We start from the raw sequence: 23,721 nt of genomic DNA on the forward strand, positions 1-23,721 counted from the left end.
GCCTTGGAAGCTGCTCTCAGTCTAATCTCCGTGCTTGTCTGCAATACAGCTTCCAAACAGTTAGTCGTAAGGTATAGAAACGTAGAAAATAGGTGCAGGAGTTGGCCATTTGGCCCTTCGATCCAGCACCACCATTCAATGTGATCATGGCTGATCATCCCCAGTCAGTACCCCGTTCCTGCCTTCTCCCCATATCCCTTCATTCTGTTCCCCATAACTCCCTTCATTCCGTTAGCCCCAAGAGCCAAATCTAACTCTCTCTTGAAAACATCCAGTGAATCGGCCTCCACTGCCTTCTGTGGCAGAGAATTCCACAGATTCACACAACTCTCTGGGTGGACAAAGTTTCTCCTCATCTCAGTCCTAAATGGCCACAGATTCACAACTCTCTGGGTGGAAAAGTTTCTCCTCATCTCAGTCCTAAATGGCCACAGATTCACAACTCTCTGGGTGGAAAAGTTTCTCCTCATCTCAGTCCTAAATGGCCACAGATTCACAACTCTCTGGGTTGAAAAGTTTTTCCTCGTCTCAGTCCTAAATGGCCGACCCCTTATTCTTAAGCTGTGTGTGACCCCTGGTTCTGGTTATACCATGTCAATTAACCTACAAACTTGTACGTCTTTGGTTTAGAGTTGCAGCGCGGAAACAGGCCCTTCAGCCCAGTGGGTCCATGCCGACCAGCGATCGCCCGTTCACACACTAGTTTAGTTTAGAGATACAGCGCGGAAACAGGCCCTTCGGCCCCACCGAGTCCGTGCCGACCAGCGATCACCCAGTACACCAGCACTACCTTACACACTAGGGACAATTTGCAACATTTACCAAAGCCAAATAACCTTCGAACCTGCACGTCTTCGGAGTGTGGGAGGAAACCGGAGCACCCGGAGAAAACCCACGCAGGTCACAGGGAGAACGTGCTAACACACACACACGCACACACACACACACACACACACACACACACACACACACACACACACACACACACACACACACACACACACACACACACAGCACACACAACAAACACACACACATAGCGCACACACAAAACACACACACACACACACACACACACACACACACAAATACACACACACACACACACATATAAACACACACACACATACACATATACACACACACACACACATATATATATACACACACACATATATACACACACACACACACACACACTTTGACACCGAGATGAGAAGAACTTTTTTCACACAGAGAGTGGTGAATCTCTGGAACTCTCTGCCACAGAGGGTAGTTGAGGCCACACATTGGCTATATTTAAGAGGGAGTTAGATATGGTCCTTGTGGCTAAGGGGATCAGGGGGTATGGAGAGAAGGCAGGTACGGGATACTGAGTTGGATGATCAGCCATGATCATATTGAATGGCGGTGCAGGCTCGAAGGGCCGAATGGCCTCTATCCTGCACCTAATTTCTATGTTTCACACACACACACACAAAACGCGCGCACACACGCATATATACACACACACATACATACACACACACACACACACACACACACACACACACACACACACACACACACACACACATATATACACACACACACATACACACACACACGCATATATACACACACACACACACAAATATACACACACACACACACGCATATATACACACACACATATAAACACACGCATATATACACATACACATATAAACATGCAACACACGCACACACAACACTCATACACACAACACACACACGCGCACGCATGCGTACACACACACACACACACACACACATACACTCACATATATACACACACACACATATAGCCATGCAACACATACGCACGCATATGCGCTCACACAACACAGACACGTGCACCCACACACTCGTACACACACACACACTCGTACACACACACACACACACTCACCCACACTCACATATATACACGCAGCATACAAACACTCATGCGCACACACTCACATAAACACACGCACACAACACATGCACTCACTCACACACACACACGCGCACACACAACACACACACTCATGCACTCACACACACTCACGCACATGCACACACACACGTAGTCGGGATGGAACCTGGGTCCCTGGCGCTTCAAGGCAGCAACTCTACAGCCGCGCCACCGTGCTTTGTGTCTTGCCTGGGAGTGATAGGTGGTTACAGGTGAGAGGGGGGGGGTTGGTGTGTGATAAGTCGATGCTTGGACGGAGGCTGATTGCGGTAATCTGATTTTATTTACAAGGAATATCACCGCATTTCCGATTCCAGGCATGGCGGTGTTAATATAAAGCTTTGGCACCCGGGGCGGGCTTCCTGTTGTTCACTTCCCGTTCACCAGCTTCACCGTCTGGACGCGAGAACAGACCACGATTTTAATTTTTTGACTGCGTCACAACCAATACTTTCTCCACAACACTGTGGGTTCAAACAGATGTCCCTTCAGCGCCGCCTCACTGCCGCCACTTGCAGGCATGTGCCGGAACTGCAACTTGTCACCTACTGTGAAGGAACTGCAGATGCTGGTTTAAACCGAAGACAGACACAAAATGCCGGAGTGACCCAGCGGGGCGGGCGGGCAGCGTCTCTAGAGAGAAGGAATTTATTTATTATCTAAATGGTGGCCGATTGGGAAAGGGGGAGATGCAGCGAGACCTGGGTGTCATGGTACACCAGTCATTGAAGGTAGGCATGCAGGTGCAGCAGGCAGTAAAGAAAGCGAATGGTATGTTAGCTTTCATTGCAAAAGGATTTGAGTATAGGAGCAGAGAGGTTCTACTGCAGTTGTACAGGGTCTTGGTGAGACCACACTTGGAGTATTGCGTACAGTTTTGGTCTCCTAATCTGAGGAAAGACATTCTTGCCATAGAGGGAGTACAGAGAAGGTTCACCAGACTGATTCCTGGGATGTCAGGACTGTCTTATGAAGAAAGACTGGATAGACTTGGTTTGTACTCTCTAGAATTTAGGAGATTGAGAGGGGATCTTATAGAAACTTACAAAATTCTTAAGGGGTTGGACAGGCTAGATGCAGGAAGATTGTTCCCGATGTTAGGGAAGTCCAGGACAAGGGGTCACAGCTTAAGGATAAAGGGGAAATCTTTTTAAAACCGAGATGAGAAGAAACTTTTTTTCACACAGAGAGTGGTGAATCTCTGGAACTCTCTGCCACAGAGGGTAGTTGAGGCCAGTTCATTGGCTATATTTAAGAGGGAGTTAGATGTGGCCCTTGTGGCTAAGGGGATCAGGGGGTATGGAGAGAAGGCAGGTACGGGATACTGAGTTGGATGATCAGCCATGATCATATTGAATGGCGGTGCAGGCTCGAAGGGCCGAATGGCCTACTCCTGCACCTAATTTCTATGTTTCTATGAATGGGTGACCTTTCGGGGCGAGACCCTTCCCAGTCTGAAGAAGGGTCTCGACCTGAAACGTCGGCCATTCCTTCTATCCAGAGACGCTGCCCGCCCCGCTGGGTAACTGCGCCAATTAACCTACAAAGTCGCACGCCTTTGGAGTGTGGGAGGAAACCGGAGCACCCGGAGGAAACCCACGCAGTCACGGGGAGAACGTGCAAACTCCGCACAGACAGCGCCCGTGGTCAGGATGGAACCCGGGTCTCTGGCGCCGTGAGGCAGCAACTTAACTGAATCGGTGCAGGAGTAGAGGCCATTCGGCCCTTCCAGCCAGCACCGTCATTCAATGTGATCACGGCTGACCATCCCCAATCAGTACCCCATTCCTGCCTTCTCCCCTGACTCCGCTATCTTTAAGAGCCCTAATCTAGCTCTCTCTTGAAAGCATCCAGAGAACCGGCCTCCACCGCCCTCCGAGGCAGAGAATTCCACAGACTCACACAACTCTCTGGGAGAAAAAGTGTTTCCTCGTCTCCGTTCTAAATGGCCGACCCCTTATTCTTAAACTGTGTGTGTGTGGCCCCTCGTTCTGGCCTTCCTTCCTTCCTTCCCTCCTTCCCTCCTTCCCTCCTTCCCTCCTTCCTTCTCTCCTTCCCTCCTTCTCTCCTTCCCTCCTTCCCTCCTTCCCTCCTCCCTCCTTCCCTCCTTCCCTCCCTTCCCTCCCTTCCCTCTTTCCCTCCCTTCCCTCTTTCCCTCCCTCCTTTTCCCTCTTTCCCTCCCTCCCTTCCCCCTTTCCCTCCCTTCCCTCTTTCCCTCCCTTCCCTCTTTCCCTCTTTCCCTCCCTTCCCTCTTTCCCTCCCTTCCCTCTTTCCCTCCCTTCCCTCTTTCCCTCTTTCCCTCCCTTCCCCTCTTTCCTCCCTTCCCTCTTTCCCCTCCCTTCCCTCTTTCCCTCCCTTCCCTCTTTCCCTCCCTTCCTCTTTTCCCTCCCTTCCCTCTTCTTTCCCTCCCTTCCCTCTTTCCCTCCCTTGTCTTTCCCCTCCCTTCCGTCTTTCCCTCCCTTCCGTCTTTCCCTCCCTTCCCTCTTTCCCTCCCTTCCCTCTTTCCCTCCCTTCCCTCTTTTCCCTCCCTTCCCTCTTTCCCTCCCTTCCCTCTTTCCCTCCCTTCCCTCTTTCCCCTCCCTTCCCTCTTTCCCTCCCTTCCCTCCTTCCCTCCCTTCCCTCTTTCCCTCCCTTCCCTCTTTCCCTTCCTTCCCTCTTTCCCTCCTTCCCTCTTTCCCTCTATTTCTCTTCCCTCTTCCCTCCTTCCCTCCTTCCCTCCTTCCCTCCTTCCCTCCTTCCCTCCTTCCCTCCTTCCCTCCTTCTCCCTCTTTCTCATTTTCTCTCTTTTCTTCTTTCCCTTTCCCTCTTTCCCTCTTTTCCCTCTTTCCCCTTTCCCCTCTTTCCCTCCTTCCCTCCTTCCCGCCTTCCCTCCCGCCCCCTCCCCAGCCTCCCTCTTTCCACTCCTTCTTTCCGGGTGTTAACAGGCTGTGTTTCCCCTCTGCCTTCCGGGAGAACCGCCGGCCCCCCCCGCCCAGCCCCCCCGCCAGCCCGGGGGTCCGCCTCCGCGAAGAATATGCCAACCGCCCCGCCTGGGTCAAGAGCGAAGAGACGCAAGCTGAGCGAGAGAGAGACGGCGACCATCGATCCCCCCGGTAGGTGGCTGGTGCGGAGGAGAGCTGGACCCGGCTCCCTGGCCTCGTGTGCTGAGCCGGTCCCGCGGCAGGCTGCCCCGGGTCCAGTGTTCAATCCTCGCCTCCGCCCCTGTACATGTGCGTGTGTGTGTGTCTCTGTGTGTGTGTCCATGGTTTAGCATCACGGCGACTTTAACGTCCTGGGACCCGTTTGCTGGGGGTCGCCAGCCAGCGCGAATCTCCGCCTGTGGACTTCGGGAGCAGCCGACTCCAGTAGGAAGTGGCCGATTCAATACAGTACAATACAATACAATTTATTTGTTATCATTTGAACCCAGAGGTCCAAACGAAATTTGGTTTCTGCAGTCATACTAACAAGACGAAGAACCAAGACACAACGCAATTTACACAGACATCCATCACAGTGAATCTCCTCCTCGCTGTGATGGAAGGCAAAGACTTATCTCTCCCCTGCACTCCTCGTTCTCCTCCCGATGTCAGAGTGAAAGCCCCCGGCGGGCGATTTTTGGTTTTGGTCTCCAAATCTGAGGAAGGACATTATTGCCATAGAGGGAGTACAGAGAAGGTTCACCAGACTGATTCCTCGGATGTCAGGACTGTCTTATGAAGAAAGACTGGATAGATTCGGCTTGTACTCGCTGGAATTTAGGAGACTGAGAGGGGATCTTTATAGAAACTTACAAAATTCTTAAGGGGTTGGACAGGCTAGATGCAGGAAGATTGTTCCCGATGTTAGGGAAGTCCAGGACAAGGGGTCACAGCTTAAGGATAAGGGGGAAATCCTTTAAAACTGAGATGAGAAGAACTTTTTTCACACAGAGAGTGGTGAATCTCTGGAACTCTCTGCCACAGAGGGTAGTCGAGGCCACAGTTCATTGGCTATATTTAAGAGGGAGTTAGATGTGGCCCTTGTGGCTAAGGGGATCAGGGGGTATGGAGAGAAGGCAGGTACGGGATACTGAGTTGGATGATCAGCCATGATCATATTGAATGGCGAATGGTGCAGGCTCGAAGGGCCGAATGGCCTCTACTCCTGCACCTAATTTCTATGTTTCTACATGTGACAATAAATGTCTCCGGTCTCTTATTCACGATTGTTTTTCCTTTCCTTCCTCCCCAGAGCTGAAGAATGTTCTGCCTCGCCCCCCCTCACCACCAGGCAGCTTGTTTACAGTCCCTGGCGAGGTAAGTTCTGCTCCAACTGTTCTTTAGCCGTTGGAAGGTAGACACAAAATGCTGGAGTAACTCAGAAGGTGGGGCAGCATCCCCGGAGAGGAGGAATGGGCGACGTTTGGAGACCCTCGACCCCGAAACGTCGCTCATTCCTTCTCTCCAGAGAAGCTGCCTCACCCGCTGAGTCCAGGGCCTGTCCCATTTACACAACCTAATTCATGACCTCTGACGAGTCTGTCCTTGACTCGTACTCGTTGCATGGTCGTCACGAGGTCGTAAGGAGGTTATAACAGTCCGTGATGCTTGTTGTAGGCACTCGTGGCATCAAGTAGGCCGGGGCGTTTTTTTCTAGCCTGATGAAAAATGTCCACAAGTAAAACATAGAAACATAGAAATTAGGTGCAGGAGTAGGCCATTCGGCCCTTCGAGCCTGCACCGCCATTCAATATGATCATGGCTGATCATCCAACTCAGTATCCCGTACCTGCCTTCTCTTCATACCCCCTGATCCCCTTAGCCAGAAGGGCCACATCTAACTCCCTCTTAAATATAGCCAATGAACTGTGGCCTCCACTACCCTCTGTGGCAGAGAGTTCCAGAGATTCACCACTCTCTGTGTGAAAAAGGTTCTTCTCATCTCGGTTTTAAAGGATTTCCCCCTTATCCTTAAGCTGTGACCCCTTGTCCTGGACTTCCCCAACATCGGGAACAATCTTCCTGCATCTAGCAAAAGGGGCCCAGCGGTATGAACATTGACTTGTCTAATTTCAGATAGCCCTCCCGCACTGTCTCCTCCACTTCTCCACTCTCCCTCAGCCCACTGTCTCCACCTCTTCCTTTCTTCATCCCGCCCCCCCCTCACATTAGCCTGAAGAAGGATCTCAACCAGAAACGTTGCCTATTTCCTTCCCTCCATAGATGCTGCCTCACCCGCTGAGTTTCTCCAGCATTTATTTATTATTTAAATTTAAAAATTTTTTTTTAGCAGTACAGTAAATCACATTAATACATCGCATATATCTTATTACATTATGTTGTACCACTTCATTTTTTGAGCTTTAAAAAAGATAGAAATACAAGAAGTAAGGAAAGTAAGCAAGGATCGTGAAGGTGCAGGAAAGTATTGGGAGAAGAGAACCCCTTAGGGAAGGAATTAGAGAAGGAAGTAAAGAAAAGAAATAAGACCCTAGAGAGAAAAGAAAAAAAAAGAAGAAAGAAAAATCAATCGCTCTATTGTAACACAAAACTCTGCAAAAAAGGATATACCAACCATGTTTTTATTAAAAAATTATTTTATACCCCCCGTTTCCAGGTCTTGGTAGCCTTTATGTTATAACTTATTATTGCACCTTATGCTTGTAATAGTTCCATAAATGCAGACCACGTCTTTTGGAAGTGATCTGCTTTGCCTGCTAGGAGGAGTCTCATCTCTTCCAAGTGTAGTGTTTCGAACATGTTTGAAATCCACATTTTTGTTGTTGGTATTGGAGCATTTTTCCAAAATTTAAGTATAAGCTTTTTTCCGATTATTAGCCCATAATTAAGTAAATTCTTTTGAAACATATTTAATTCTGGGTTACCTTCCGATATTCCAAACATGATCCATTCTACTCTGGGTAGAAGTTTTGTTTTAAATTATTTTGTGAAGATTTCAAATATTTCGTTCCAGAATTTTTGGATTTTTATACAGAAAACAAAAGAGTGCGCTATGTTAGCTTCTTGTACCTGACATTTATCACAAATGGGTGAGACATTGGGGAAAAGTTTATTTATTTTAGTTTTTGAATAATATAGTCTATGTATAGGCTGTCCAACCTTAGGGGTTGGACAGGCTAGATGCAGGAAGATTGTTCCCGATGTTGGGGAAGTCCAGGACAAGGGGTCACAGCTTAAGGATAAAGGGGAAATCCTTTAAAACCGAGATGAGAAGAACTTTTTTCACACAGAGAGTGGTGAATCTCTGGAACTCTCTGCCACAGAGGGTAGTTGAGGCCAGTTTCATTGGCTATATTTAAGAGGGAGTTAGATGTGGCCCTTGTGGCTAAGGGGATCAGGGGGTATGGAGAGAAGGCAGGTACGGGATACTGAGTTGGATGATCAGCCATGATCATATTGAATGGCGGTGCAGGCTCGAAGGGCCGAATGGCCTACTCCTGCACCTAATTTCTATGTTTCTATGTTTCTATGTAATGTTTTATATTGGATTAGAGTATGTCGAACGTTGATTGAGCATTTATGCACATATAATAAGTGTTTATCCCAGCTCTCTTTTGAAATTTTTATAGCTAATTCTTGTTCCCAGTCTCTTCTAATATTGTCTGTTGTAGGTATTTCTATATTCAATATAATATTATATAAATATGATATTAGATTTGCTGATTCAGCCTTTAGCTTCATGGCTTTTCCAGCATTTATGTCGACCACAGACCAGCAGCGTCATGCTGGAATAAAAAGCGAGCGTGATGAGAGAACGGGATTCCCTCCACGTCATAAGCTTGCCGTACGAGGAAATCCCTCCCTGACAACCGATGTAAAACCTGCAGTTTACTCACCCCCCCCCCCCCCCCACAGCACCGCAGTGGGCCGATCTGATGAAGCCGAATTTTAGTTAAAAATATAAGAAGATATTAAATTGGCTTCTGGGCTAGCTTACAGCTTATATTTAGTCTCAAATTAGGCTTTCCTCAGGTTGCGGGGTGTGTGAGATAACATTGTCTCCCAAGTGAAGGAGCTAGAGAGATATCTTTGGAAGTGAGATGCCATAAACCAAATGACCAATGTTTATGGGGGAGGGGGTGATAGAGGAAGAGAGACATAGGTGGTCACATCTTTGAAGCAAGAGGCAATAAACCAGATGGCCTATGTTTATGAGGGACCAAGTGACAAAGAAGATATACAATGTTTTTAGTATATCTTGTACCATGTAAAAAAAAGGTTTGATGTGATGCATTCTGTGGAAACCTTTTCCAGTACTTCTGACCATGACTAATGTCTGTGGAATGTGATAAGGGGACAAAAAAACCTATTTAAAGCAATGTAATTCTGTTGTTCAGAGAAGGTGGCTGAGGACAGTCAAGTGTCTGTGTTAGTCACTTGACTGGAGTTCTCCCTCCCTTCCATCGGCCGATGTTAAGTAAAGTTTTGAACTGGTCTACCAAACAGTTTGTGTGGTGTCTGTTTATTAAGAAGCGAACCTGTTTAGTTGTTATAAAAGTAACTTTTTCAGATCTTGAGCTCCAGCGCTGGCAGGGATTGTAACAACGCTAGAACATGTAGCCGGACTTATTTCAAAGGGAGTCGGACTTATTTCAAAGGGAGACGAGGCAGCCTACAGAGAGGAAGTCCTAAAGTTGACAACCTGGTGCTCAGAAAACAATCTGGCTCTGAACACCAGGAAAACAAAAGAGCTCATTGTCGACTTCAGGAGGCACAGCACCGACTTAGCCCCCCTACACATCAACAGCGAGTGTGTGGAGAGGGTCAACACCTTCCGGTTTCTCGGCGTCCATATCGCTGCTGATATCTCCTGGACAGACAACACGACAGCGGTCATCAAGAAGGCTCAGCAGTGGCTGCACTTCCTGAGGGTCCTCAGGAAGCACAACCTGGACTAACCTGCTGCTGACCTTCTACCGCTCGTCCATCGAGAGCCTGCTGACATACTGCATGACAGCATGGTATGGCAGCTGCACCATGGCAGACAGGGAGAGGCTTCAGAGGGTAACTAGGACAGCACAGAAGATCATTGGTTGCCCTCTCCCCTCCCTGATGGACATCTACACCTCCCGCTGCCTTAGCAGGGCAAAGAAGATCATCAAAGACAGCTCCCATCCTGCGTTTGGACTGTTCGACCTGCTGCCCTCTGGAAGGCGCTATAGGTGCATCAAATCCAGGACAAACAGACTCAGGAATAGTTGCTTTCCGAAAATTATAACCACTCTTAATTCAAATTCACACATGCACTGACTTCACAGCCCAACACCCGGACTTCCATCTGTATATATGTTATATAGCGCCGCAGAATTGTGTGCAGCTACCCCCCCCCCCCCCCCCCCCCCCCCCCCCCCCCCCCCTTCTCCCTTCTGTTTTTGTTTTTCTGTTTCTTGTTTTTTGTACTAAATTATATGTATGCGCTGAGTACGAGCAGCTTTTAATTTCATTGTACATGTATACATAGTGCATTCATTGCCATAGAGGGAGTGCAGAGACGGTTCACCAGACTGATTCCTGGGATGTCAGGACTGTCTTATGAAGAAAGACTGGATAGACTTGGTTTTATACTCTCTAGAATTTAGAAGATTGAGAGGGGATCTTATAGAAACTTACAAAATTCTTAAGGGGTTGGACAGGCTAGATGCAGGAAGATTGTTCCCAATGTTGGGGAAGTCCAGGACAAGGGGTCACAGCTTAAGGATAAAGGGGAAATCCTTTAAAACCGAGATGAGAAGAACTTTTTTCACGCAGAGAGTGGTGAATCTCTGGAACTCTCTGCCACAGAGGGTAGTTGAGGCCACTTCATTGGCTATATTTAAGAGGGAGTTAGATGTGGCCCTTGTGGCTAAGGGGATCAGGGGGGTATGGAGAGAAGGCAGGTACGGGATACTGAGTTGAATGATCAGCCATGATCATATTGAATGGCGGTGCAGGCTCGAAGGGCCGAATGGCCTACTCCTGCACCTAATTTCTATGTTTCTATGTGTTTCTAAATTCACACATGCACTGACTTCACAGCCCAACACCCGGACTTCCATCTGTATATATGTATATAGCGCCGCAGAATTGTGCACCTATCCCCCCCCCCCCCCCCCATTATATGTATGCACTGAGTACGAGCAGCTTTTAATTTCATTGTACATGTATAGTGACAATAAATGGCATATCTATATCTGATGCGGTATTGTTCGGTCTGAGGGGCCTATTCCTGTACGGTACTTGTTCTCTGTGTCGAGTTCCTCCAGCGATCTGAAGCTCGGCCGGCCGCCCGCGCGTTGCGTAAAACGTCCGCCTTGAACCGTTTTTTTCTTTCCGCAGCTTCGGGGGACTGAGGCGTCCGGCTCAGAGTCGCTGCCGCCGCCGCCCGTCACGGCGAGCGTGTTCCAATGGCCCCTCGGCGAACTGCGAGCCGGCACCCGCAACTTTGCCGAGGATCGGAAGCTCGGCGAAGGCGGCTTTGGCTGCGTCTATCGCGGGCTGATGCGGCACACCGAATTCGCGGTGAAACGGCTGAAAAAGGTTAGCCGCCCCCAACCCCTCACCCCCCCCCCCCCCCCCCCCCCCCCCCCCCACCAACCTTACGGCGCCGGAGACCCAGCTTCAATCCTGACCTCAGTGCGGAGTTTGCACGTTCTCCCCACGACTGCGTCGGTTTTCTCCGGGTGACAACAGACAATAGGTGCAGGAGTAGAGGCCATTCGGCCCTTCAAGCCAGCACCGCCATCCAATGTGATCATGGCTGATCATCCCCAATCAGTACCCCGTTCCTGCCATCTCCCCATATCCCCTTGACTCCGCTATCTTTAAGAGCCCTATCTAGCTCTCTCTTGAAAGCATCCAGAGAACCTGCCTCCACCGCCCTCCGAGGCAGAGAATTCCACAGACTCACAACTCTCTGTGAGGAAAAGTTTTTCCTCTTCTCCGTTCTAAATGGCCGACCCCTTATTGTTAAACTGTGTGTGTGTGTGTGTGTGTGTGTGTGTGTGTGTGTGTGTGTGTGTGTGTGCGTGTGTGTGTGTGTGTGTGTGTGTGTGTGTGTGTGTGTGTGTGTGTGTGTGTGTGTGTGTGTGTGTGTGTGTGCGCGCGCGCGCGCGCGCGCGCGGTTCAGGACTCCCCCCAACATCGGGAACATGTTTCTTGCCTCTAGCGTGTCCAAACCCTTAATAATTGTATATGTTTCAATGAGATGCCCTCTCATCCTTCAATGAGATGCCCTCTCGTCCAAGTGTTTCCTCGTCCACAGAAGGCAGTGGAGGCCGATTCACGGGATGTTTTCAAGAGGGAGAGTTAGATTTGGCTCTTGGGGCTAACGGAATCAAGGGATGTGGGGAGAAGGCAGGAACGGGGTACTGATTGTGGATGATCGGCCGTGATCATATTGAATGGCGGCGCTGGCTCGAAGGGCCTGGTTTGTTTTCCACATTTCTATCCTACACACCCTGGGGACAATTTACAATTGGACCAATCCAATTATTAATCTATAAGCCTGCACGTCTTTGGGGTGTGGGAGGAAAGCGGAGCATCCCGGGGGAAAACCCATGCAGGTCACGGGGAGAGAGAACATGCGGGAACCCTGGTCTCTGGCGCTGTGAGGCTGCAACTCTACTATTCAGCATTCCGCGACCTTCTCATTCTATCTCCCCTGGTGCAGGATTCCGATCTGGACTGGGCGACAGTACAAAAGAGTTTCTACACCGAGCTGGAAAAGCTGTACCTGTGAGTGGACTTTACCTTGCACAGTTTGGTCAAGTCAAGTCAAGTTTATTTGTCACATACACATACGAGATGTGCAGTGAAATGAAAGTGGCAATGCTCGTGGACTTTTGTGCAAAAGACAAACAACAAAACAACCAAACAAATTATAAACACAATCATAACACACATATTCTTTTACATAATAAATAATGGAAGGAAAAACGTTCAGTAGAGTTAGTCCCTGGTGAGATAGGCGTTTACAGTCCGAATTGCCTCTGGGAAGAAACTCCTTCTCAACCTCTCCGTTCTCACCGCATGGCAACGGAGGCGTTTGCCTGAGCGTAGCAGCTGGAACAGTCCGTTGCAGGGGTGGAAGGGGTCCCCCATTGCTCTGGAGTTGCACCTCCTGTTGTATAGTTCCTGCAGGGGGGCGAGTGAAGTTCCCATAGTGCGTTTGTTCGGCCGAACGCACTACTCTCTGCAGAGCCTTCTTGTCCTTGGCAGAGCAATTCCCAAACCAGATGGTAATGTTCCCGGACAAGATGCTTTCCACCGCCGCTGCGTAGAAGCACTGGAGTATCCTCGGAGACACTCTGAATTTCCTCAATTGCCTGAGGTGGTAAAGGCGCTGCCTTGCCTTACTCACGAGTGCTGAGGCGTGTGATGCCCATGTCATATCCTCGGAGATGTGGACTCCCAGATATTTAAAACAGTTCACCCTATCCACAGGATCCCCATTTATCCTCGTGAGTCTGCTTCTCGTTCCCCCTCTCCTTATAGTGTAACCTGCAGCGACCGACTGCAGATACTGGTTTACACCAAAGATAATCTTGCAGGTACAGCAGGCAGTGAAGAAAGCCAATGGTCTTTATATGGTTGGCCTTTATAACAAGAGGAATCGAGTATAGGAGCAAAGAGGTCCTTCTGCAGTTGTAAACTTAGAAACATAGAAAATAGGTGCAGGAGTAGAGGCCATTCGGCCCTTCGAGCCTGCGCCGCCATTCAATATGATCACGGCTGATCATCCAACTCAGTATCCCATCCCTGCCTTCTCTCCATACCCCCTGATCCCTTTAGCCACAAGGGCCACATCTAACTCCCTCTTAAATATAGCCAATGAACTGTGTGGCCTCAACTACCTTCTGTGGCAGAGAATTCCACAGATTCACCGCTCTCTGTGTGAAAAATGTTTTCCTCATCACGGTCCTAAAGGATTTCCCCCTTATCCTTAAACTGTGTGACCTCTTGTTCTGGACTTCCCCAACATCGGGAACAATCTTCCTGCATCTAGCCTGTCCAACCCCTTAAGAATTTTGTAAGTTTCTATAAGATCCCCCCTCAATCTCCTAAATTCTAGCGAGTACAAACCGAGTCTATCCAGTCTTTCTTCATATGAAGGGACCTAGTGAGACCACACCTGGAGTATTGTGTGTAGTTTTGGCCTGTTGGACTGAGATGAGAATTTCTTTTTTCACGCAGAGACTGGTGAATCTGTGGAATTCTCTGCCACAGAAAGTAGTTGAGGCCAGTTCATTGGTTATATTTAAGAGGGAGTTAGATGTGGCCCTTGTGCCTAAAGGGATCAGGGGGTATGGAGAGAAGGCAGGTACAGGATACTGAGTTGGATGATCAGCCATGATCATATTGAATGGTGGTGCAGGCTCGAAGGGCCGAATGGCCTCTACTCCTGCACCTATTGTCTATGATAATAATAAAGAGGTGTATGAGATGTCAGGACCGCTCTCTAGTTGGTGAGAAGATGGTTCAGTTGCCTGATAACAGTCGGAGAGAAACTCCCCCTGAATCTGGAGGTGTGTGTGCGTTTGTTGTCACACTTCTGTACCTCTTGCCCGATGGGAGAGGGGAGAAGAGGGAGTGACGGGGGGTGAGACTGGCCCGTGATGATGCTGCTTACCTTGCCGAGGCAGCGCGAGGTGTAGATGGAGTCGATGGCAGGGGGAGGTTGGTTTACGTGAGTGTGTGCGTGACGTTTGCCCCTTGTCCTCCCAAGGTACCGACACCCGAACATCATGGAGCTGGCTGGGTGCTGCGTAGAGGACGGCATCTACTGCCTGGTCTACAGCTACATGCCCAACGGCTCCCTGCAGGAGCGTCTCCAGTGTCAGGTAGGAATACTCAAGTTCAATGTCATGTGTCCCTGATAGCACAATGAAATTCTTGCTTTGCTTCAGCACACAGACCATAATAGGCATTGACCACAAAACACATGAATAAATAAACTGATAAAGTGCAAATAACAGATAATGGGTTATTAATGTTCAGAGTTTTGTCCGAGCCAGGTTTAATAGCCTGATGGCTGTGGGGAAGTAGCTATTCCTGAACCTGTGGGGAAGTAGCTATTCCTGAACCTGGACGTTGCAGTCTTCAGGCTCCTGTACCTTCTACCTGAAAGTAGCAGGGAGATGAGTGAGTGGCCAGGATGGTGTGTGGGTCCTTGATGATACTGCCAGCCTTTTTGAGGCAGCGACTGCGATAAATCCCCTCGACGGAAGCAAGGTCATCCGGGTGGAGTGGGTGGAGCGGTGGAGCGGTCGTGGAGTGCTGCTGCGGCCCGACCTCCAGAGATTCGGGGGCTGCAACTGCGGGTCTGGCGGACGGCGGCACCGGGAGCCTGCGGGTCCCTGGAGGGAGACCGCTTTTCAGGGCTCCCGCAACGGCGACTTCTCCCGCCCAAGTTGCGGGGGTCGAAGAGCTCCTGGAGCGGGGCCTGACATCACCGCCCCGCGCGGCTTGGAATGGCCGCGGGACTCTGCGAGCGCACGCCGGGGGCTCTAACATCAAGAACCCGGTGTGTGACCTTGCATCACCCGGCGTGGCTTTAATGGCCGCGGGACAATCGCCATCGCCAGCCGGGGGCTTTGACTTTGACTCTGACATCGAGGGGGGAGAGTGCAGTGGAGAGATAAGTTTTTTTGGCCTTCCATCACAGCGATGTGGTGGATGTTTATGTAAATTATGTTGTGTCTTGGGTCAAGTCAAGTCAAGTTTATTTGTCACATACACATACGAAATGTGCAGTGAAATGAAAGTGGCAATGCTCGCGGACTTTTGTGCAAAAGACAAACAACAAAACAACCAAACAAATTATAAACACAATCATAACACACATATTCTTTTACATAATAAATAATAGAATGGAAAAAACGTTCTGTAGAGTTAGTCCCTGGTGAGAAAGGCGTTTACAGTCCGAATTGCCTCTGGGAAGAAACTCCTTCTCAACCTCTCCGTTCTCACTGCATGGCAACGGAGGCGTTTGCCTGACCGTAGCAGCTGGAACAGTCCGTTGCAGGGGTGGAAGGGGTCTCTCATGATTTTGTTTGCTCTGGAGTTGCACCTCCTGTTGTATAGTTCCTGCAGGGGGGTGAGTGAAGTTCCCATAGTGCGTTTGTTCGGCCGAACGCACTACTCTCTACAGAGCCTTCTTGTCCTTGGCAGAGCAATTCCCAAACCAGATGGTAATGTTCCCGGACATATTTGTTTGTAATGTATGGCTGCAGAAACGGCATTTCGTGTGGACCTCAAGGGGTCCAAATGACAATTAAATTGACTCTTGACTCTTGAATCTCCCTACAGGACGGCACCGCCCCCCTGTCCTGGCTCCAGCGGCTTGAGGTGGTGCTGGGGGCCGCTCGGGCCATCCAGTTCCTGCACGGCAGCCGGCCCAGCCTCATTCACGGCGATGTCAAGAGGTAACGAGTGGCGGGGGGTGTTGATCGAGGGAGGGGGATGTTGGGGCATTGGCTGAGGGAGGGGAGGGGAAGGAGTTGTGGCGGGGGGGGGGGGGGGAGGGGGGGGAAGAGACAGTGATCAGTTCCCCTCCGCCCTCTATCTTCCCCTCCTCTCCTCCCCCCTCCTCAGACCCACCCCCCCCTTTCCACCTCTCTCCACCGTTTCCTCCCCGCTCTTCCCCCCCCCACACACACACCCCCCCACACACACACACACACACACACACACACACACATATACACACATATATACACACACATACACACACACACATATACACACACACACACACACACACACACACACACACATATACATATACACACACACACACACACACACACACACACACACACACACACACACACCACACACACACACACATATACATACACACACACACACACACACACACACACACACATACATACACACACACATACACATACACATACACACACACACACACACACACACACACACACACACATACACACACACATACACACACACACACACACACACATACACATACACATACACATACACACACACACACACACACACACACACACACACACACACACACACACACACACACACACACACACACACACACACACACACACACACATACTGCTCAGCACCCCCCCCCCCCCCCGCCGCAATGCTGATTACACTGCGAGAGGCATAACTGAAGTCGTGTCGGGCTTCCCAAAATGGCCGACGTTCCGCTCCATTGCGTACTACACTCGTCAGCCCATTTGGATTTTGTCATGAGTGGACCATCTCGCTCCGCTCTGTGATCTTTGGTTCTCACTGTGTCCACCCTCCCCCCCCCCCCCCCCCCCCCCCCCCCCCCCCCCCCCCCCCCCCCCCCCCCCCTCCCCCCCCCCCCCCCCCCCCCCCCCCCCCCCCCCCCCCCCCCCCCCCCCCCCCCCCCCCCCTTCTCCCCGCGGCAGCTCCAACATCCTGCTGGACGAACACTTCGTGGCCAAGCTGGGGGACTTTGGCCTGGCGCGGTTCAGCCGCTACTCCAGCGGGCGCGAGGGCAGCTGCACGGTGGGCAGCACGCGGAATCTGCGGGGAACCCTGGCCTACCTGCCCGACGAGTACATCATGTCTGGCCAGCTCGCCCTCGAGCTCGACACCTACAGCTTTGGCGTGGTGCGTGGTGAGTGGCTGGCTATGTGTGTGTGCGTATATCTGTGTGGGTGTGTGTGTCTCTCTGTACGTGGGGGGTGTGTGTGTGTGATTGTGCGCGCGCACATTTGCGTGTGTGTGTCTCTGTGTTTGTGTATAGCTGTGTGTGTGTGCATGTGTGTGTGCGCGCGCGCACATGTGCGTGTGTGTTTGTGTATATCTGTGTGTGTGTGTGTGTGTCTCTGTACGTGGGGTGTGTGTGTGTGTGTCTCTCTCTGTACGTGTGTGTGTGTGTGTGTGTGTGTTTGTGTATATCTGTGTGTGTTTGCGTATATCTGTGTGTGTGTGTGTCTCTCTGTACGTGGGTGTGTGTGTGTGTGTGGCCCCTGGTTCTGGACTCCCCCAACATCGGGAACAGGAGCCAGAACTTGAGGAACAGCCCCTTCGGAGAGACTGTGTGTGACGTGAAGGTAAGGGTGGGGGTGGGGGCCGGTCTTCGACTCGTCGGGACTTCCGTGAGGAGCGGGGACCTGCCCTCCGAATTTTCCCCGCACTCACCCCCCCTGCCTCTACCGCAGGTTCTGCTGGAGATCCTGACCGGAAGAAAGGCCCTGGAGCAGGAGATCTCGGCAAAATCCAAGTTCCTGGTGAGTCGCCTTTCCGCCCGACGAATATTCTCCCAGATGGGAGAGGGGACAGAGGGAAGTCGAAGGTCATTTAGTTTATCGTCACGTGTAACTATCTTTAATCGGCCTTTATTTTTTAGTTTAGTTTAGAGATGTAACACGGAAACAGGCCCTTCGGCCCAACGGGTCCATGCCGACCAGCGATCGCCCGTCCACTCACTAGTTTAGTTTAGAGATACAGAGCGGAATAGAGGCCGTTCGGCCCTTCGAACCAGCACCGCCATTCAATGTGATCACGGCTGAACATCCCCAATCAGTACCCCGTTCCTGCCTTCTCCCCATATCCCCTGACTCCGCTATCTTTAAGAGCCCTATCTATCTCTCTCTTGAAAGCATCCAAAGAACCGGCCTCCACCGCCCTCTGAGGCAGAGAATTCCACAGACTCAGCACTCTGTGCGAGAAAAAGTGTTTCCTTGTCTCCGTTCTAAATGGCTGACCCCTTATTCTTAAACTGTGTGTGTGACCCCTGCTTATGGACTCCCCCAACATCGGGAACATGTTTCCTGCCTCTAGCGTGTCCAAACCCTTAATAATCTTACATGTTTCAATAAGATATCCTCTCATCCTTCTAAATTCCAGAGTGTACAAGCCCAGCCGCTCCATTCTCTCAGCATACGACAGTCCCGCCTGTCAAACCTACGCTGGGCTCCCTCAATAGCAAGAATGTCCTTCCTCAAATTAGGTGACCAAAACTGCACACAATACTACAGGTGTGGTCTCACCAGGGCCCTGTACAACTGCAGAAGGACCTCTTTGCTCCTATACTCGACTCCTCTTGTTATGAAGGCCAACAGGCCAAAACTGCACACAATACTCCAGGTGTGGTCTCACTAGGGCCCTGTACAACTGCTTTGCTCCTATACTCAATTCCTCTTGTTATGAAGGTCATTGGCTTTCTTCACTGCCTGCCGTACCCCCTTTTCCCGCTGCAGAAGGACGTGATCGAGGAGGCGGAGGAAGAAGAGGAGAAGGAGGAAAGCACGGGGAGGACGGACACGGCGGTGCCGCGGGGGCAGCGAGTCGTCGCCAGAGTTTGCCGCGTTCACCTGGACGGAGCAGCGGGAGCCTGCCCACCCGACCTCCCCCCTCGCCTCTGCATCCTCGCGTCCGAGTGCCTCAACCGCAAGCGGAACCGGAGACCCAAGATGACTCGGGTAAGTGACACACGACTTGGGAGCAGAATCAGGGGCGCAGGCGAACGTTATAACGTCATCCCGATGTTGGGGAAAGACATTCTTGCCATAGAGGATTCGAGTCTAGGAGCAGGGAGGTTCTACTGCAGTTGTACAGGGTCTTGGTGAGACCACACCTGGAGTATTGCGTACAGTTTTGGTCTCCTAATCTGAGGAAGGACATTCTTGCCATAGAGGATTCGAGTCTAGGAGCAGGGGGGTTCTACTGCAGTTGAACAGGGTCTTGGTGAGACTGTGGACTGTGAGGAGGATGCTATGAGGATGAGGACAGATTGGGGGAGTGGGCAGATGCGCGGCAGATGCAGTTTAATGCGGATAAATGTGAGGTTATCCTCTTTGGTAGCAAAAACAGGAAGGCAGATTACTATCTAAATGGCGTCAAGTTGGGAAAAGGGGATCTGGGGGTCCTTGTACATCAGTCTATGAAAGTAGGCATGCAGGTACAGCAGGCAGTGAAAAAAGTGAATGGTATGTTAGCATTCATAGCAAAAGGATTTGAGTATAAGAGCAGGGAGGTTCTACTGCAGTTGTACAGGGTCATCCTTAAACTGTGTGACCCCTTGTTCTGGACATCCCCAACATCGGGAACAATCTTCCTGCATCTAGCCATGTCCAACCCCTTAAGAATTTTGTATGTTTCTATAAGATCCCCCCTCAATCTACTAAATTCTAGCGAGTACAAGCCGAGTCTATCCAGTCTTTCTTCATATGAAAGTCCTGACATCCCAGGAATCAGTCTGGTGAACCTTCTCTGTACTCCCTCTATGGTAAGAATGTCTTTCCTCAGATTAGGAGACCAAAACTGTACGCAATACTCCAGGTGTGGTCTCACCAAGACCCTGTACAACTGCAGTAGAACCTCCCTGCTCCTATACTCAAATCCTCTATGGCAAGAATGTCTTTCCTCAAATTAGGAGACCAAAACTGTACGCAATACTCCAGGTGTGGTCTCACCAAGACCCTGTACAACTGCAGTAGGACCTCCCTGCTCCTATACTCAAATCCTCTGGCAAGAATGTCTTTCCTCAGAATAGGAGACCAAAACTGTACGCAATACTCCAGGTGTGGTCTCACCAAGACCCTGTGCAACTGCAGTAGAACCTCCCTGCTCCTATACTCAAATCCTCTGTGGCAAGAATGTCTTTCCTCAGATTAGGAGACCAAAACTGTACGCAATACTCCAGGTGTGGTCTCACCAAGACCCTGTACAACTGCAGTAGGACCTCCCTGCTCCTATACTCAAATCCTCAATACTCAAATATATGCACCGGTAGAAGTTCGAGGTGCCTAGGCTAACCAATGTCAATGTCGAGATGAGAAGAACTTTTTTCACACAGAGAGTGGTGAATCTCTGGAACTCTCTGCCACAGAGGGTAGTTGAGGCCAGTTCATTGGCTATATTTAAGAGGGAGTTAGATGTGGCCCTTGTGGCCAAGGCCAAGGGGATCAGAGGGTATGGAGAGAAGGCAGGTACGGGATACTGAGTTGGATGATCAGCCATGATCATATTGAATGGCAAATGGTGCAGGCTCGAAGGGCCGAATGGCCTACTCCTGCACCTAATTTCTATGTTTCTATACTCAAATCCTCAATACTCAAATATATGCACCGGTAGAAGTTCGAGGTGCCTAGGCTAACCAATGTCTGGAGGCGTTTGGTGTTTGTCAACGTGGTCTCAGTGTGTTTTTTGTGCCCGCCAGGTCTACGAGAGGCTGGAGGAGCTGAGAGACTCGCTGCGGACTGCCCGCGCGCATCGTGAATCGGCGCCGACGGTGCCACCAGTCCCGGAGACGGGGCGGGCGGTGATGGGACTGGCGGACAGATTGCAACGCAGCTCGCTCAGCCCCACGGAGAACACCTACCGTTTCGGCGGCGGCGGCGAGGTGCCCGCACGTTGCCCGTTCAGCTCGGACTCCCTCGGCTCGTCCCCTCCCTTCCTCCGCAGCTCGGACTCGCTGGCCGGCGGAGACGCCAGCGGATATTCCGGTGCCTATTCCTCCTCCCCCTCCGCCTTCTCCTCCGCCTCCGCCTCCGCCTCCCTCCCAAGCCCGCGCCACCCGGTGGAATCCGACGAGAGTTCGACCGATCACGGCGGTGGCGGCGTTTGCCGGCGGCAGTTCTGGTCGCCGGACAGTGGCGCCGTGCCGGGGGATCACCGCCAATCGCCCCTCTCCACCAACTCCGAAGGTAAGTGATACAGTGTGGAAACAGGCCCTTCAGCACAACTTGCCCACACCGGCCAACATGCCCCATCTACATTAGTCACAGAGTGATACAGTGTGGAAACAGGCCCTTCCGCACAACTTGCCCACACCGGCCAACATGCCCCATCTACACTAGTCACACAGCATGGAAACAGGCCCTTTGGCCCAACATGCCCCGTCTACACTGGTCACAGAGTGATACAGTGTGGAAACAGGCCCTTCGACCCACCTTGCCCCATCTACACTAGTCACAGAGTGATACAGTGTGGAAACAGGCCCTTCGGCCCAACATGCCCACACCGCCCAACATGCCCCATCTACATTAGTCACAGAGTGATACAGTGTGGAAACACGCCCATCTTGCCCACACCGCCCAACATGTCCCAGCTACACCAGTCCCACCTGCCCTTATTTGGTCCATATCCCTCCAAACCCGTCCTATCCATGTACCTGTCTAACTTTCTTAAACGTTGGGATAGTCCCAGCCTCAACTACCTCCTAGAAACATAGAAATTAGGTGCAGGAGTAGAGGCCATTTGGCCCTTCGAGCCTGCACCGCCATTCAATATGATCATAGAAACATAGAAACATAGAAATTAGGTGCAGGAGTAGGCCATTCGGCCCTTCGAGCCTGCACCATTCGCCATTCAATATGATCATGGCTGATCATCCAACTCAGTATCCCGTACCTGCCTTCTCTCCATACCCCCTGATCCCCTTAGACACAAGGGCCACATCTAACTCCCTCTTAAATATAGCCAATGAACTGTGGCCTCAACTACCCTCTGTGGCAGAGAGTTCCAGAGATTCACCACTCTCTGTGTGAAAAACGTTCTTCTCATCTCGGTTTTAAAGGATTTCCCCCTTATCCTTAAGCTGTGACCCCTTGTCCTGGTCTTCCCTAACATCGGGAACAATCTTCCTGCATCTAGCCTGTCCAACCCCTTAAGAATTTTGTAAGTTTCTATAAGATCCCCCCCTCAATCTCCTAAATTCTAGAGAGTATAAATCAAGTCTATCCAGTCTTTCTTCATAAGACAGTCCTGACATCCCAGGAATCAGTCTGGTGAACATTCTCTGCACTCCCTCTATGGTAATAATGTCCTTCCTCAGATTAGGAGACCAAAACTGTACGCAATACTCCAGGTGTGGTCTCACCAAGACCCTGTACAACTGCAGTAGAACCTCCCTGCTCCTATACTCAAATCCTCTATGGCAAGAATGTCCTTCCTCAGATTAGGGGACCAAAACTGTACGCAATACTCCAGGTGTGGTCTCACCAAGACCCTGTACAACTGCAGTAGAACCTCCCTGCTCCTAGACTCAAATCCTTTTGCTATGAAAGCTAACATACCATTCGCTTTCTTTCACTGCTGTGAAATTTGTGGCCACCGTTTAGATTTGGATTCAATCTATTGCCATTGTCTTCAAGAGGCAACAAAATACTTGCCTACCTTCAATGACTGGTGTACCATGACACCCAGGTCTCGCTGCATCTCCCCCTTTCCCAATCGGCCACCATTTAGATAATAGTCTGCTTTCCCGTTTTTGCCACCAAAATGGATAACCTCACATTTATCCAAATGGAATGTTTAATTTGCATAGGTTTTACTCTGTTGGTTTATAACACTGCTGCAGGCGTGTAGAGATTTGTTTTTTACCCCCCCCCCCCCCCCCCCCACACACACACACACACACACACACACACACACACACACACACACACACACACACACACACACACACACACACACACACACACCGCAGTAACTCCCACACCTTCTCTCCGCCAGCCTCATCCTTGCCCTCGAGGACCATCGTGGTGAACTGTGCCAAGCAGAAGATCCTGCAGCAGTTGGAGCTGTACAAGGCCGGGCAGATCGACAGCGGCGAGATGCTATCCTTTACGCCCAGACCAGGTGACGCTCGGCACCCCCGTTCTCTCTCTCTCTCTCCGCTCTTCGCCCAACCGCGCGGCTCCCCGGGACTCTACAAACTAACCTGCAAACTCCACGCAGACAGCCCCTGAGATCAGGATCGAACCCAGGTCTCTGGTGCCGTGAGGGTTTGGCTCACCAGTCTGTGAGGTTAGA

General features: G+C 50.7%; 1 protein-coding gene across 1 annotated transcript in view; it reads left to right on the forward strand.

Moving 5' to 3' along the window:
* Nucleotides 1–23,721, forward strand: part of irak1 (interleukin-1 receptor-associated kinase 1) — a 38,892-nt gene that overhangs the window by 11,115 nt on the left and 4,056 nt on the right. The window contains exons 3-13 of the mRNA XM_055666081.1: nt 4,931–5,070; nt 6,191–6,255; nt 11,275–11,475; nt 12,608–12,672; nt 14,663–14,777; nt 16,246–16,361; nt 17,364–17,568; nt 18,123–18,191; nt 19,164–19,385; nt 21,125–21,611; nt 23,422–23,547. Of these exons, the coding sequence (XP_055522056.1) occupies nt 4,931–5,070; nt 6,191–6,255; nt 11,275–11,475; nt 12,608–12,672; nt 14,663–14,777; nt 16,246–16,361; nt 17,364–17,568; nt 18,123–18,191; nt 19,164–19,385; nt 21,125–21,611; nt 23,422–23,547 (1,811 nt within the window). The remainder of the gene's footprint in view (nt 1–4,930; nt 5,071–6,190; nt 6,256–11,274; nt 11,476–12,607; nt 12,673–14,662; nt 14,778–16,245; nt 16,362–17,363; nt 17,569–18,122; nt 18,192–19,163; nt 19,386–21,124; nt 21,612–23,421; nt 23,548–23,721) is intronic.

This window comes from Leucoraja erinacea, unplaced genomic scaffold, assembly GCF_028641065.1.
Source record: "Leucoraja erinacea ecotype New England unplaced genomic scaffold, Leri_hhj_1 Leri_188S, whole genome shotgun sequence".
In the NCBI taxonomy this organism is placed as follows: domain Eukaryota; kingdom Metazoa; phylum Chordata; class Chondrichthyes; order Rajiformes; family Rajidae; genus Leucoraja; species Leucoraja erinaceus.